The sequence below is a fragment of the Schistocerca americana genome, chromosome 9, assembly GCF_021461395.2.
Source record: "Schistocerca americana isolate TAMUIC-IGC-003095 chromosome 9, iqSchAmer2.1, whole genome shotgun sequence".
Taxonomy (NCBI): Eukaryota; Metazoa; Arthropoda; class Insecta; order Orthoptera; family Acrididae; genus Schistocerca; species Schistocerca americana.
In genome coordinates this window covers 156,952,107-156,968,241 of record NC_060127.1, presented here as the reverse complement: position 1 = coordinate 156,968,241, position 16,135 = coordinate 156,952,107, and the positions used below count along the sequence as shown (strand labels likewise).

General features: G+C 37.4%; 2 protein-coding genes across 2 annotated transcripts in view; one reads left to right on the top strand and one right to left on the bottom strand.

The window, feature by feature from the left end:
* LOC124550864 overlaps nt 1–13,700 on the top strand; it is a 248,114-nt gene extending 234,414 nt beyond the window's left edge. Inside the window, exons 6-7 of the mRNA XM_047125606.1 lie at nt 2,814–3,110; nt 13,112–13,700. Of these exons, the coding sequence (XP_046981562.1) occupies nt 2,814–3,100 (287 nt within the window). The 3' untranslated portion in view covers nt 3,101–3,110; nt 13,112–13,700. The remainder of the gene's footprint in view (nt 1–2,813; nt 3,111–13,111) is intronic.
* Nucleotides 5,037–6,689, bottom strand: LOC124550765 (piggyBac transposable element-derived protein 4-like). Its single transcript, XM_047125488.1, has one exon. It carries the CDS (start codon nt 6,687–6,689, stop codon nt 5,037–5,039), a length of 1,653 nt encoding a protein of 550 aa, XP_046981444.1.
* Nucleotides 13,701–16,135: the final 2,435 nt, after the last annotated feature.

The following is a 16,135-nucleotide window of genomic DNA, read 5'->3' as shown; positions in this document are numbered from 1 at the left end:
ACAATCGTTAATTACGATAGGCATGGGATCATCAAGATTGGGTCACTGGAAAGTATCACCTGCTTGGATGAATCACTTTCGTTGTTACACCAGACCCATGATTGTGTCTGATTACGTCATCATCCATGAGAATGGCTCCTAATTCGTGCCCTGCATGACAGATGCAGGGTGGTGAAGGCAATATAATGCTTTTGGGGACATTCACCTGGTCTTCAATGGGACCTGTGCAATAATCAAAGGTACCGTTAAAGCTGTCGACTGCATAAAAATTACTGTGGATCACCTGCATGCTTTTGTGCTCAATGTCCCCCACAGTGGCAACGGCATCTTCTAACAGGTTAACTGTGCATGTTAAAAGACCAGAATTGTGCTACATTGGTTTGAGGAGTATACTCGTGATGTGTTGGCCACCAAATGCACCTGCTCTGAACTCGATGGAACAAATTTGGGATGCTATCAACCAACTTCATGAATGAGATTTTCACTCTGCAGCAGAGTGAGTGCTGATATGAAACTTCCTGGCAGAATAAAACTATGTGCCAGACCGAGACTCGAACTCAGGACCTTTGCCTTTTCACGGGCAAGTGCTCTACCAACTAAGCTACCCAAGCACGACTCACGCCCTGTCCTCACAGGTTTACTTCTGCCATACCTCATCTCCTACCTTCCAAACTTAACAGAAGCTCTCCTGCGAACCAGGAGCTTCTGTAAAGTTTGAAAGGTAGGAGATGAGGTTCTGGCAGAAGTAAACCTGTGAGGACAGGGCGTGAGTCGTGCTTGGGTAGCTCAGTTGGTAGAGCACTTGCCCGCGAAAGGTAAAGGTCCCAAGTTCGAGTCTCGGTCCAGCACACAGTTTTAATCTGCCAAGAAGTTTCAAACCAGCTTCATGTCCATAAACCACCAGTCCATAATTTATTGGAAGTAAACCAACACCCCACCCCCTCCCCTCCCCTCCCCTCCCTGCTGACAAAGATCTGCCATACAAAATCACTGCATTGTGTTTCAAAGGTTAACTGAAACCCTATTACACTACAAAACTTTGAATGTTTAGTGATCTATAGCTGTAAGATATTTATTGAAGGACATTTTCTGTGCACCATTACCTGCACCTGAAATGTTCATTTGCCAAACCGGTATTCAGATATATATAACCCATTCTCATTAGCATCTGATACAGAGGAACAAATAGCTCTATGTAAATCAGTTTCTATAACATTACAACTGTGTGTATGTAATAGCAAAAATATAAGTCTACTTGTATTATGTAACTCTGTAGCAATGACATGTGTCAGTTAATACGACAGGATATGAAATCCATCCTATCACTTAGTACGCAGGTTATCATGTATGTTACTGCATTCAGATCTTAGGTAGTAACACTTCTTGATCATGTCTGACATGACACAAGGTGTAAACATGGAAGTTACAGGTCATAAGGTCTACATTACCTGTCTTTTGTTATTTCTAAGATCATATCTGTATACATATGTGATGTACATTTATAGAATATACGGAATATATATAAGAGCCAAATATATAACATGTCAGGTGTCTATAAAATAACACATGATAAATGGGATAAAATTTATGTTGGGTAAACAGGGAGAAACATCAAAACACAATTTAGACAATATATTAATCTTAGTGAAACCAAATCTTCAGCATTCAGTGCTCACTTACAGAAAGCATTCTGCCAGTGACATCAATGAAAACATACCATTCTTCATCAAGCAGAAAAACGCAGATTACTAAATATCCTACAAGAAATTAAAATGTACACACATACAACGGAACAAGCGGACAACACACTTAATGAACAGTTACAGAATATGATAAATGTACAAAAGTTCAACAGTGTTTTAACTTAACAAGTTTAGTTTGGAGTCCCTCCGTACCCTGAATGTAAAATGGTCTAATTTGACATAATATGTTGGATTATTTTGCAATTTTATACCTTCTGTGTATTCTACCTTCATATACCATTTGTCCAAAGACTGTATTTTACATACATATCACACACATTTCCCTGTCAGTTCCTTGTTTAGACTATGTGATGATGATGATGATGATCGGTTTGAGCGGCACTCAACTGCACAGTCATCAGCGCCCATACAAAGTCCCAATTTTTACACAGTACAGTTTTTACACAGTCCAATCTAGCCATTCTCATAAATGATGATGATGATGAAATGATGAGGACAACACAAATACCCATTCCCTGGGCAGAGAAAATCTCCAACCTGGCCGGGAATCGAACTCAGCACCCCGTGATCCAGAGGCAGCAATGTTAGCCACTAGACCACGAGCTGCAAACTTGTTTAGACATGTGACAGTTATGTCAGATGTGATCAACACTTTGCCTCTGTCTAATATTTAAATGCAGTAACATACATAACAAGCTGTATGCTATGTGATAAGACAGATTTCATATCCTACTGTATTAACTGACATGCATATCATTGCTACAGAGTTGCTACTTCTACTATTATATACACAGTTGTCATGTAGTAGAAACTGATGTACACACAGTTGTTTGTTTCTCTGTATCAGATGCCACTGACTATGGGTTTTACACCTTAATACTAGTTTGTCAAATAAATATTTCAAGTGCAACGCATGGTATATAGAAATGTCCTTTAATAAATCCTATTAAGCCTGTGGTCATAATATTTTGCCTCCTCAGTATATATTCCAAGAAGAATATAAATCTAAACATAAACTAGAATGCATGTATGGAGATGCTGTGGCAAGCTGCTGCAGCCAGCAGTTTTGATTATTGCATTCCTCATTGACTCCTGGCTTTTACTTTTCAGACTGGCCCCTCTACACACCAAGTGGAGCGCTGTACAGGAGGCCCCTGTCAGTGATGATTGACCCCTTCACCATTGAGCCCCTGTCGTGGGACCGCCGTGACCCCCTGCTGGACCCATACCCCCAGATTGGTGCCAAGTACCGCAGGCCCGAGGCGTGGGAATACCCCAGGCACCGGCTGCACACCCCCCTCCTCTGGGACTACCCGGCCCTGCGCCCCCATGGACAGTCATACGGATACCTGTGGGCCAAGTCCCGGTCTTGGCTGTCTGACTGGTATAACTTCTAGAGCACTGCAGGCAAGTACCATTGCATTCATTTGACTTGATTATATCCATCTGCTCCAGATACCATCACTCTTGTGTATGATATTTATTTTTTCTGAGAGTACCATATTATAAGTTTAACATTTTCCTTCAACTAAATATTTAAAGTTAAATTTAATTGCATATGACTCTAAATAACAGGTATGTTGCAATACTTTAGAAATATTTGAGAGCAGTAAGCACAAAATATATTTGCTTATCTTTTGTATCCAGAATGAATTTTCACTCTGCAGCAACATGTGCACTGATTTGCAACTTCCTAGTAGGTTTAAACTGTGTGCAGGAGCAGGAATCAAATGAGGGCTTTTGCCTTTCAACTGAGCTACCTGAGGTCAACTAACAACTTACCCTCACAACCTTTTCTGCTGGTACTTCCTCTCTTACCTTGCAAACTTCTCAAAAGTTCTCCTGCATGTCTTGCATAACTAGCAGGTCAGGAAGAAAGGATGTAGCAGGGAAACCAGCTTAGCAACAGCATACGGCAAGTTTAGAAAGTAAGAGAAGAAGTGATGGCTGAAGTAAAGTTGTGAGGGCAATTCCTGAGTTGTGCTTGGGTAATCTATTTGGCTAAGGTATTTTTTGTATTGTTGATTTATGTGAAAGTTCTTAGTAAATAGATGATTTGCAGTTTCCATTATAGTGCCAGATTCATCTAGATTTTTGTGCTGCAAATGAAAACATGATTTTTTTTGTTTTTTTTTTTATGAATTAATTCCTTCAGTTTTATCAGATATGTTTTTTAAATATAAAATGTTAGTTTCAGCTTTGTAACTTAATATCATTCAACTTTGTAACTTAACATCATAATCAACTCAGTCTAACTCCAGACTTAAATTGATTCAACAGAATATATATGCTTGCCAGAAATAGTTCAGTACAATTCAAAAATATGAACTGAGTGGTTCAAAAAATTAGTCTTTTTCAAGTAATTTACATACAGTTCAAATTTTTGTATGATTATAAGATATAAATAAAACTTTTTCAAATATATACACTTCTATAAGGTGATAAAAAATTTATTGTACAACATTTTAATGGTTAATGAACACTGCCTCAGCTGTATTATTACACATTTATGATGTTACCACTGGTTTCATTTTTAGAAAATCTTCACATTGCTCAGTTATGCTAAAGTCATTACATAAATGGTCTGATTGTCATATATAATGTTAAAAATGAAATCCAGAAACAACGATCACAAACATTCTGCTGCCGCCTGGCAGAAGTATGACGAGCAGGTGTGGCATGCTGTGTACAGTATGGAACATGCCATGTCTGCCCACCATACTTCTGCCAGCCAGTCAACATAGTGTTTGTGATCACTGTTTCTCAATTTAGTCTTTAACAGTACATACAAGGATCAGACCATTTATGCCATGACTTCAGCACATCTCCGCAACCTGAAGATGTTCTAAAATCAAAGCCAGTCATAAAATCATAAAGGTGCAATAATACAGGTGATGTGGTGTTCATTAATCATTATTTAGCATCAGCTGTGGTGCTCAACATGATCATGATTATTGTATATTAGGTTTGGATGTGACAGATATACATACACAAGTGTTATTTAACACTCTCTGTACCAGGCCTATTTTATGCACCCGTCCCTAGAAACCGGGCAATTTTACCAATATTAAAAAAATTACTGCATCAAATCTACTGTTTGGATTGTGGCAAATTTGGTACCATCTTGAAGCTGCACATTTCTACTTTAATTCTGAGTGAAAGAAACTACTTTACAATGCACAGCTTTAAGGTACAGTTATAGAAATCACTTAGATGTTTTAAGAATTTAGAAAAAGTCATACGAATAAGGGAATACAATTGTGATTTATTTTTAACCAAAATTGTGGCACTACATTACATGTTTCTGATAGTATACAGTATTACATATAAATTTCACACAGAATCATATTGTTTTTTAGTGTGGAAAATTTTAAAGCAAGGTTCCAGGCAGAGTGCAACGCCACACTGTTCACATTCGTATCGTGTCTCTTTGCGAGAAGCCTTGCCACTCTGTTTCTTGCTCCTGGAACTGCACACGTGACACACACGAGCAGCATACTTCTTAGTAGTTGCAGGTATGTGCTGCAAAAAATGTCTCTTTGTTAGCCGACCTACAGTTCCTTCATTTCTTGGAATGAATTCAAGTGTGTCGTCTTCAACAAGCTGAACTGCAAGCACTGTTATAAAGTCTGTTATTGTAATTTTCTTCCTGTGCACTGCATTGTACAGCCAAAATGCATTTGATACTCCCATAAGCAGCAAATGGAAATATAATTTTCGCCACCATTTCACAGTTCTGTGCTGGAACGGATTGTACTGCAGGCGTTGGTCTCCAATATCCACTCCAATTTTATTGAGGTTGTAATCAAGTACCTGAAGTGGTTTCAATACTACAGACCCATTTCTCTTAGTATGCGTACCAAATGTTGCTTGATGCCTTGTAGACAATGTATACACATCTCTCTTATCTTTCCACTTCATTGCCAATACATTATCTTTACGCCGAAAAGACATTTCGCCCTTTTTCAGCTTAGCAGATACTAAATCTTTAGGCAATCCTTTCCTGGATTTGTTCACAGTACCAACAGCTCCAGTGCCTTTCTCTGCCAGTTGCTGAAATAGCTCTGGACTGGAATAAAATCGATCTAAATACACAGTGTGGCCTTTGTTCAGCAAGCTGCTGTCAGACAACAATCGCAAAATAACCGCAGACGAAGAATTGTCAACAATATGCTTACCAGCATAAACTTCAAAATTTACAACATAGCCACTACTGGCTTCAGCAACAGCATATACTTTCAGTCCATACTTATGAGGCTTATTTTGCATGTAAACACGGAAACTCACACGACCTCGAAATGGGCAAATTCCTTCATCAATTGTCACTTTTTCTGAGGGACGATATGCCTGGATACATCGCTCCTTCAAATTATTATAATATGGCAAAACTTTGTAAAGTGGATGAAATCCATCTTCGCCTGGTTTTTTCTGATTTGAATTGTCAACAAGATGCAAGCATGACAGTATCTGAGTGAAACGCAAACGGCTCATGACATGGGGACAAAAGTTACAACTAAGAACAGGATTAGTGCTCCAATGGTCCGCAATTTTTGGCTTTTTCGAAACACACATGTGGAAAATAATACCCAAGAAACGCCTCATCTCACTTATAGTCACTGGCTTCCACGAACTCAAAACTGAATGGGGCTTCAGATTATTTCCTCTTCTTTTCTTCTGTATTGTCTGTGATGCATACAAATTTGTCTGTCTCTTGAGTTCATTTACGTCACTGTCAGTAAGGAACACTTTACTGCAATCCAGTACAGAACTCGACTCATCAATATCCACTAGTATCTGCCTGGGTGTCGTGTTGACAGGCAGAGGTCGGTAGGTGTCAACTGCAGTCCACTCACTGTCTTTCGGATACGGCACAGCTGCTGGATTTGAAGCAACACCTTCAACATCATTCTCGTCTTCATCTGAAGACAAACTGTCATCAATCTCGTCTTCTAAAAAGAATATCACATTATGTGTAACTACATACATCGTTTACACATGTTCAACAGATATGTGCGTACTGCACAATTACGTGGAAAATTCGGAAATACGTACCTTCAAACACACCATTGCATTCAGAATCGTCTGAATCACTCTCTACATTATCCAGAGTGTCGCTATGATTGATCAAATCCGCAATTTCTGCGTCTGATAAACCGCGCCGAAACATGATGACAAACAACTGAATGATATACAGACTAGAGGTGGCAAAAAATAACGTAACTGATAGAAATAACCGGTTACTGAGAAGTAACGGTTACTGCGATAACCGTTCCTCTGATTCTGGCAGTTATTTCAATAACTGTTTAGTGTCAACAGTGCCTCGCGCCATCTGTTGACCGAATATCGTACTGCGCATTTGGAGGCGTTCTATAGACCATGGGAATAACTGTGAGACTGCGCGCCATCTGTTGATAAGAACTGTGTACTATTTCGTGGGCCTTCGTTACTTTTAGCATAAACAATTAAATAAAGTTAATGTCCGAGCCGTGGCTGATAGGAGCTGCAGTACAGGCATTAACAAGTACGGTCCTTCCCTTAAGCCACCGCCTTACGTGTTAATTTAGCTTGGACGGGTAGTACAAGGAAAGTTACTAAGGAATTCGAGCGACTATGGAAATAACTGTCAGAGCCGGTATTCTCCTCTGGCAGTTATCGTTATTGGCTCGTAGTTCTAGTTCTCTGGTAGTTATCGGGCTACCACCACAGATAACCTGGAAGCTGGTAACGGAATAACTGTGTGTCTAGACGTTCCTGACTCGGTGACTCCAGTTAAAGGTCGTAGTTCCAGGTGATATTTCCAGAGAGGATAGTAACTGGAGCGAACAAATATTTTCGTACTGCTACGGAAATAGCCGCTGGCCATCACGAATGACAAATAACATGTCAGAAAGTATAACATAATACAGTGGAATATAATAATTATTATCCTCATCATTTGTCAGGAGATTGTCAAAATACGTGAATATATCACAGTAACTGCTAATATTTACAGAATTGGTACACTGACAGAATAAAACACAGTTACGTACTTTTAATAAATTTATCGTACACAGAATACCCGATCTTGACTGTTGCAACCAAGTGCTGTCAAAACTGAAATATAGCAGAATTTTTACCTAAGCTGGTCTATCAGTCTCTGTTACGATATTCATCTACAGAGCAGAAGGAGGGGTCACTGGAAGCGTCTGATTCCACCCGTCTGCTTCGACGTAAAGGTGTTGTGGAGTGTGAATGTCATTACGGCACGGTATTTATGAGTTGGTTCTTGTGTGTGTGTGTGTGTGTGTGTGTGTGTGTGTGTGTGTGTGTGTGTGTGGGGGGGGGGGGGGGGGGGGGGCTGTCGATCTAGGTTGCAGTGCCGGAATTTGCTGGTGGTAATTAATTTTTTTTTTTTTTTTTCTAGCTGTGATGTTTTGTGTATTTATGAAGTATTGAATGTGATTTAATTTATGTAGGGGTGATTGATTTGTGGACTTTTGGGATTGTGGTTTTATTTTTCGCAGTTGTAGGTGTTGGTTTTTTGGCATCAGTAGCTGTGGTGGACCTATATAGGTCACCGGATAATGACCGATTCCCATTTTCATAATTGTGTGTGTTGATGTTTTAGTATCGTCATCTGAGTTTGACCTATGTAGGTCAAGAGAACTGTCTGATTCCAATTTTCGTACTTCTAGTTGTGGGTATTGGTGTTTTGGTATCGTCACCTATAGTTGACCTATATTGTTCAAGGGAAGTGTCCGATTCCTGCAGATTTTTGTTGGTGTAGCAGAATGCTGTATTTTTTTTCTTTTTGTTCTTCATTTTGTGTTTTGGGATCATGGTGTGTTTTTTTTACTAGCTTGTCCTCACCCTAAAACTCCCAACTTCCCGCAGTTGTCCCATTGGTTTGATTGTATTTTTGGTGGGAAATGTTATTGTATTATTTATATGTATCTTCGTGTTTGTTGCCATGTGTATGTAGTGACGTCATAGACACACTTAAAATAGACATTTCCGGCATATTGATGATGGGTGGAATCAGACACTTATGTATCAAATAGTCATTCAAACACACTGTAAACCGTGCCTTATCTGAAACCAAGTTTTTAATGGTTGCTGACTTGCTGGCAGCTTATTGAAAATGCATGTTCCTGAATATTGGACCCCTTTTGGACCAAGGTAAGTAATTTTAGGTCTTTATGTAGATTGCTGTTCCCATTTCTAGTACTGATATTATGTATTGAGCTATTGGTTGGAAATACTTGTAACAAATTTCATTAAGGAATAAATATACTAGGAAGCATTGGTTAGAATACAAAGTTCCTTGAACAGGTTCCTACATGATGTTCTTGAATTGATACCACAAACGATTTTTATTACACGCTTTTACATGCGAAAAACTTTTGCTACGTTTGATGAGTTACCACAGAATATGTTCCCTTATGAAATAATAGAATGAAAAAATGTGGTATGCCCTTCCCAACTGAATTTATTATCGAGTTGTAGTCCCAGAAATGTAACACTGTCAACCTTTTCGATCTGCATGTCTTCATATGTTATAAACATGCTGTCGCTGGAGAAATCGAGCAGTTTGCAAATCTGACATAAAACTTGGATTAGCGTACTCACACTTTCCCCAATAGGACTAGCTTTTACAGCACAGGAGTAAACGAATCTGTCACATTACGTATATTTTTTGTTGTATTACAAGGCTGTACACTTTATTCTATTATGTGAGCAGCACAAGAAATTAAGCTTCGAATTTAACCTACAGTACTCAGTTTACATATTACTTCATACTTAAAAACGCACGTTGTTAACATTTTACTTAAACAGTGCTTTGGCGAAGTTCCGCGTACTTTCTGTCGCAGCTGCGAAGATAATATTTCTAATAGCGACCGATAACCTACAAACATATAATCTGAAACACTAATAATCGTTCTAACATCAACTAAAATGTACCCGGAGTTAATAAGCTGAGGTTATGACACGAGTCATACGACATTCCTGCTATTTCACACTACTCGCAGTTCTACTGATAACTAAACTGATGGATTCCAACTATGTCGTTATTTAACTGTCGGAGTTATCGGTATTCGCTAGCGAAAAATAACTTGGCAGTTATTAATAACCGTTAACGATAACGGTTATCAAAGAATAACTGGAACTGTGATAACGGTTACTCCAGAATAACCGTTTGGCCCACCTCTAATACAGACTGAGAACGCAAAGATAAGTTTTAACATGAATTACAGCGCTGCCGTGACATCTATGGACGCATTTTGTTAATAAACATCTGAAAAACGTATAGCGCTGGCCAAACCCGTAGAAATAACGTTGCAGTGTTTTGAATGAAATTAAATGTAGCGGCCCGTAAATTTTACGGGCTTGGTGATTTTCGCGCGATCCCAGGCCCGTAAATTTTACGGGCTTGGCGCTTAGAGTGTTAAATAAGAACAACTTCAAGAAGAGAGATAAAACCCTCCAATTGAACCCAAAGTCACAAAAATTATGAAATGAAGTAATTAATATCACAATGCAATAACAAATGAAGAGACCGATACCCAATAAAATTAAACCCTATACAGCCTAAAATGATTGTAAAACGTGGGACATGTCATTTATCAATATTTTTACAAACTTTGCAGCTATTAATTGACCTAAGGTTGGTAAGTTACACAACAGAGGAGTTAGCATGGGCTTTGTAAAAAAAAGTACATTTCTGTGTAGGACACGTATTCCATGGATACACGTGTATAAGTAATTAGCTTGGATGTGCGATGAGTCAATACACAGAATATAAATATCAGGTTTTGGTATTCTCTAATACTTTGTTGCCAAATTATTTATGGAATATGCCACTGTAGTGCCATACATTCATAATTTGAAATACTTTGTTATATCAAGTTTATGTTTGCATATACACATTTTTCATCTTAAAGATAATTAATTGCCTGCCGTACTTTACAAGAATGCATTCAACTAAATCTGTTGGAATTCCTGTAAACCAAATCATAGTTATTTTGTTTCAGCATAGATTAACATAATTCATTTATGAATTTTGTAAAATTGTATCTCATGGCTGCTAAAACTGCAGTGTTCTCTCATTCTTTCGACCACCATTACTTCATTATATTAACATATCACATAACAAACATACAGAAACTGTATGGACGTGATCTGTGAGGTGAACAAAATTGAATGAGGCAAAATTCCAAGTAATGTTGACTGACTCATTGAAAAGTTGGAAAAAAATTCTGAAAAAATTGTCACCTGTAGTGTGAAATGATTTGTCCAAACCTAAGAAAATAGATTATAGTGACATTTAATGCACCTTTGAATAATGCTTAAAATCATGTATGGCAAATGAGGCATGTCAAATGTTTCATTTCTCTCTTTTAGACAAACCATTTCACAGAACAGTTCACCATCCTTTTTTCAGAAAGCACGAAATATAATATATTGAAATATTAAATTATTAAGAGTATACAGATCAAGAGAAAGAAGAAAGTTTTGGTTTATGCTATAATTTGATATTTTTTATATTTTTTCAATATGAAAGAAAGAATTGCACAATTTCTACACTGCTGTAACTTTTTGTGTGCAAAATATCTAGGTCTTGAAGAGGTGAACTTTTTGACACTTCATTTACAATAGCTAGTCGCAGCTGATCATGAAATATTTCAATTTTTTCCCATATCAATAATTACATTTTTCTTAATTACCTTTATTACTTACAAGCAATGAAATATGTTTTGCAAAACTAGAGCTCACTCTGGTCAGTTTCATACCCCATGTGTCCATTTACCTTTCTTCATTTAGTTATGAAAATCCAGACAAAAATTTTCCCTCGGATCACTAATTAAATTTTTCATTATTTCCCTGACTTTCAAGCAATTAAAACTTTTTTGGAAAAATTAGCCCACACTCTGGTCAATGTAATACTCCATTTGCCCACTTCCAAATCTTCATTTGGCTGTGAAATTTCAGACAAAAATCGATTGTGTAATTTCTAGGGAATGTCCCTTTCATCCTGGGATCTAATTGACTTGCTCTTCCTTTTTCATTTTTGCCAATCTATTTCTCCTTCCCGAGGAAGGAACTATTACTTCTGAAAATTAGAATAAAGTTAAGTATTTTTATATGTACCTGAAGGTAAGTAATAGCCAGAAATTCTGTATCATAATTTTAGATTTCTCATGTAAATTTTCCTTTTGATAGTGTTACATTCTCACTCAGTTACTCTGTTATTACTATTCAGGTTTCTACTTGATGAAAAAAAAGTAGTAATTGACCTGAAGATTGGATGTTCTTATTCAACTGCTTGCTTCCAGATAATCTCTACAAGGCAGAACTTTGTCTACTTTCTTGCAGCTGCACCAGTTTCTCGAAATTTTCACTTACTCTATACAACCTTTAAACAAGTGTGGTCTTACAATACAAGTTTTGACTTTGATAAGCTGAGAAAAGACTTTACTTAAAAAGGAAACTGTTTGCATACCTGTGTGTCATGATCACACTAAGCTTGTGTTCCTACAATCCATTAATCATTTACAGTGTGTGATATGATTAATGCACGAATGAATACTGGTACATAAATGTGTTAGTTGAGATGTCATATACACTTTGTAGTAAATAGTTTAATATTTATTGAATTTTCATTCAAACACAAAAACTTCTTATGGTTATGGAGTAATAATGGCTTACAATGCCAAAAATTTAACAAATCTACAAAAAGAGATATCTATGATGAAGGCACCCACTTCTTTTGGAAGCATACAGTAATTAATCTCCTCAGAATGGAGGATATCTTCTTAGAAACATTTATCTCAGAGCACATGAATCCATCATTTATTTTTTGAAGCGAAGCAAAGTTGTTACGACAGTTGTGATTATATTTTAACTGGTGGCTCTTAATGTAATGTAACCTGAAAACTGTCCCTGATACTGGTGAGAAATGCCATCAACAAATATATTTACTGAGCTGTAAGTGTAAATATCCATGATGACTAAACAAATCTGTAGACCAGTCTCATCTTCCATTCTTCACAACAGAAGATTCGCCAATGCTAACACCATTTATGGAAAGTCATTCCATGCATCATAAAAGAATATGATAATGCCATGGTTTTTGCATTCCTATCAACACTATGAACATGCAGCTGCCATTATTAAAATTATTTTCAGATTCTATTGCAGCTATCATAGTTTTTTATGTTTCTTCTCCTTTTATATTAACTTCTGGCAAATGATAAGAACTTGAGTACTCTTTTATAATGAGATAAGTCATATTAGCACATAAAAAGGTTCACGGGACAAGAAACATTATTATTATTATTATTATCATTATCAGTATTGAGTCTTACTGTTGACCAATAAAAAGTATCTGAATATTTTATTTATTTATTTTTTTTTTTTTTTAATTACAGCTGAAGCTACAAACTCTGCATGGAGGAGATGAAAGAAGAAAAAGCGATGACTACAGTTAACTCTCTTCCACGCCTGATCACATCGGTAGTCTCAGTGTTTACCGCCAACTGTGATTATTTTTTAATTCTGTGTCACATACAGCCTCCTATTATTTTTTTTTTCGGTTGCTTTATCCCAATAATCTATGCGAACTGATGGAAAAGTAACATCATGTCAGAAATTCAGAAACATCCATGTATATAAAATGCACTGCCTCTTCTAATATCCTTATATTTTATATTTTTCATAAAATCATGGTAAGATCAAATAAACAATCATCACAAAAAATCATTCTGTACATACCAGTCCTGAAATGGGACTGGATGATGTGTACCATAAATTACAGTCAAAACTTACATTTTACATTGACAATAAGTAAATGTCCATAAGTTCTGTCAGGTTTCATTTTCTAATTCATTAACATATCATGCTTTCATTGTATTATTTCATTATGAAACTTCACAACTGCATACAATAAGCTGTATAACATGCATTTTTGTAAATATCTTGCATATTTATTGTATGTAATGCAAATAAAAATATTTTTCAGAATTGTTGTTCTTCATTTTATGTCCATACCATTTTCAGGCAAAACTGTAATAACAAAAAAAAGGGGGGGGGGGGTTGAGAATTAGAATGGACAGCTCATCAATTACTGTATTAAAGTAGGTCATAGAGTAGATGTGAGATCTTACTGTTGCTTAGCTTGATATCCCACAAACTATGGAATACTGTCATACTGAAAGATAAACTTTGGTGTCTTTATGAAGATTTACAAAATATATTTTTCTTGACTCAGGCAAACATTATGACCTTGTTAATGGAGCTGCTCAAAAAATGTCTTTGATGCTAATTTACATCAGCAAGTTTTTAGATCTCGCTACTGGAATGCATCAGCGCTGATCTGATAGAATTGGATAATACGAGGGGTGTTTTTTAAGTAAGGTCCATTTGAACACAAGTACACAATGGAAAGTTATTTCAAAAAAGTAAATTTATTTTCAGAAAGTAAATACTTCACTATATTTTACAACATTGGTTGCCAAGTTTTTTAAAACATGTATCACACCTCTCAACCAATTTTAAAATACCCTCTGAGGTGTTGTTTGATGTGCAGCAACAAATGGTAATCGCTCGGTGCGAGATCAGGACTGTAAGGTGGGTGGTCAAAAACTTTCCAGCCAAACATGTCATGGAGAAGGACAATTCCCTTTGTCAGCATGCCGCGTTCTTTGTTTTGAATCACTCTGCATAGCTTTCTCAGGGTTGGGCAATATGCTTCAGCATTGATAGTGAGTGGTTCCTAATTGCATGAACTTGACCAACAACTTGCCTATCCCAAAACACCGACATCATGATTTTGTGCTGGGACAGTGTCTGTTTGGCCTTCATCTTTACAGGCGAGTGTGTGCGTGTATCCATACCATGCTCTGTTGCTTCGATTTAGGCATGATATGCAAAACCCATGTTTCATCTCCAGTTATGATCTGACTCAGGAAGCCATCACCTTCTTCACAATAATGAGTCAAGAACTTCATCGCACACTAAATCTTTGGTTTTTGTGGTCCTCTGCTATGAGTTTCGGGACCCAATGGAGGCACAGTTTCCTAAACTTGAGATTTTCAGAAACAATGTTGTAAAACACTGATCTCGACACATCAGGAAATTCATTTGAGAGACCTGTTATTTTGAAGTGCCTGTTCTCACGAATCCTCAGTTCAAATGAAGCCACCAAATCGTCTGTAATCAAAGAAGGGCGACCGGAGCGGTCCTCATCATGGACATTGTCACGGCCACCTTTGAATTCTCATATCCACTTACGCACTTTGCTTTCACTCATAACAGTATCACCGTACACTTCGCAAATCTGTGGATGAATTTCTGCAGCAGACAGGTTCCTTGCTGACAAAAACCGTATCACTGAGAGAACCTCACATGCAGTGGGCTAGTTCATAGTCTTAAACATTTTGAAAGCACAGAACAGAACCGTACAGGTTAGCTACAGAGCTGAAACTGAGCACAGTTGTTTTCGAGGCATGCCAGTACACAACGCATGCACTTATTGTGGTATGCAAGCGAACTACTAGTGTCTACAACAAAACAGACCTTACTTAAAAACATGCCTCATATATATCTATGGGATTTCTTAATGTTAGCAATAAAATGGTGGGATTGATATTAGCTTTCTTGAACATTGTGCATGGAGATACTTGTAGATCCAGGACAAAATTCACTGTTGGATAAGATGGCTGGGAATAACTGCCTTAGCTAACAACATTGTTATTGAATGCTTGACTCTTTCACAGATATTGACGAGTTAACTTGTCATGCTCCTCCTCTCCCCAGGACACTGTTGACAAGTTTAAGCATTGCCTCTGGGTTTTCCTTATCCGCTACTGACAAGTTAAGTTCAGCCTCCTTGCTTTTCCACAAGTGCTAATGACAAATGTACCCACCCCATTACGTACATATGCTGTTGTCGAATTTAAGCATACAGAGGATTTTCTGCCACATACCACAGTAGCTTTCCACAGTTCTGGTTGCTAAACTGTGTTTGAGTACTTTCTCTGTTGTGATCTCATTTTGCTGTATTTGACTTCACTTTAGCTCTTACTGTTCATCACGACTGGCAGATTTTCTTATCAGCTCCACTATTGAGGAAGAGATCATGGTGACATGAAGAGTCTCACAGAGAATGACTTATTCAATATCAATGTAAGTGATAACTCCTCCACAGATTCTGAATTATGTGTGTCTACTGCTGACAACAAAGGCCTTAATGGCCAAAAGCTATAATTGTGTGAATCTTTTTGTTGTGCCTATCACGACTCAGTGTTGTGCATATCACGACTCAGCATCTCTGCTATATGGTGAGTAGCAACTTTCCTTCTCTGGTATTGTTACATTCCATCCTCGATTTTCCATTGTTTGAAGTTTCCATCTGTTTATGATATACCAACAAAAAAATACTTGTACAGCTTGAT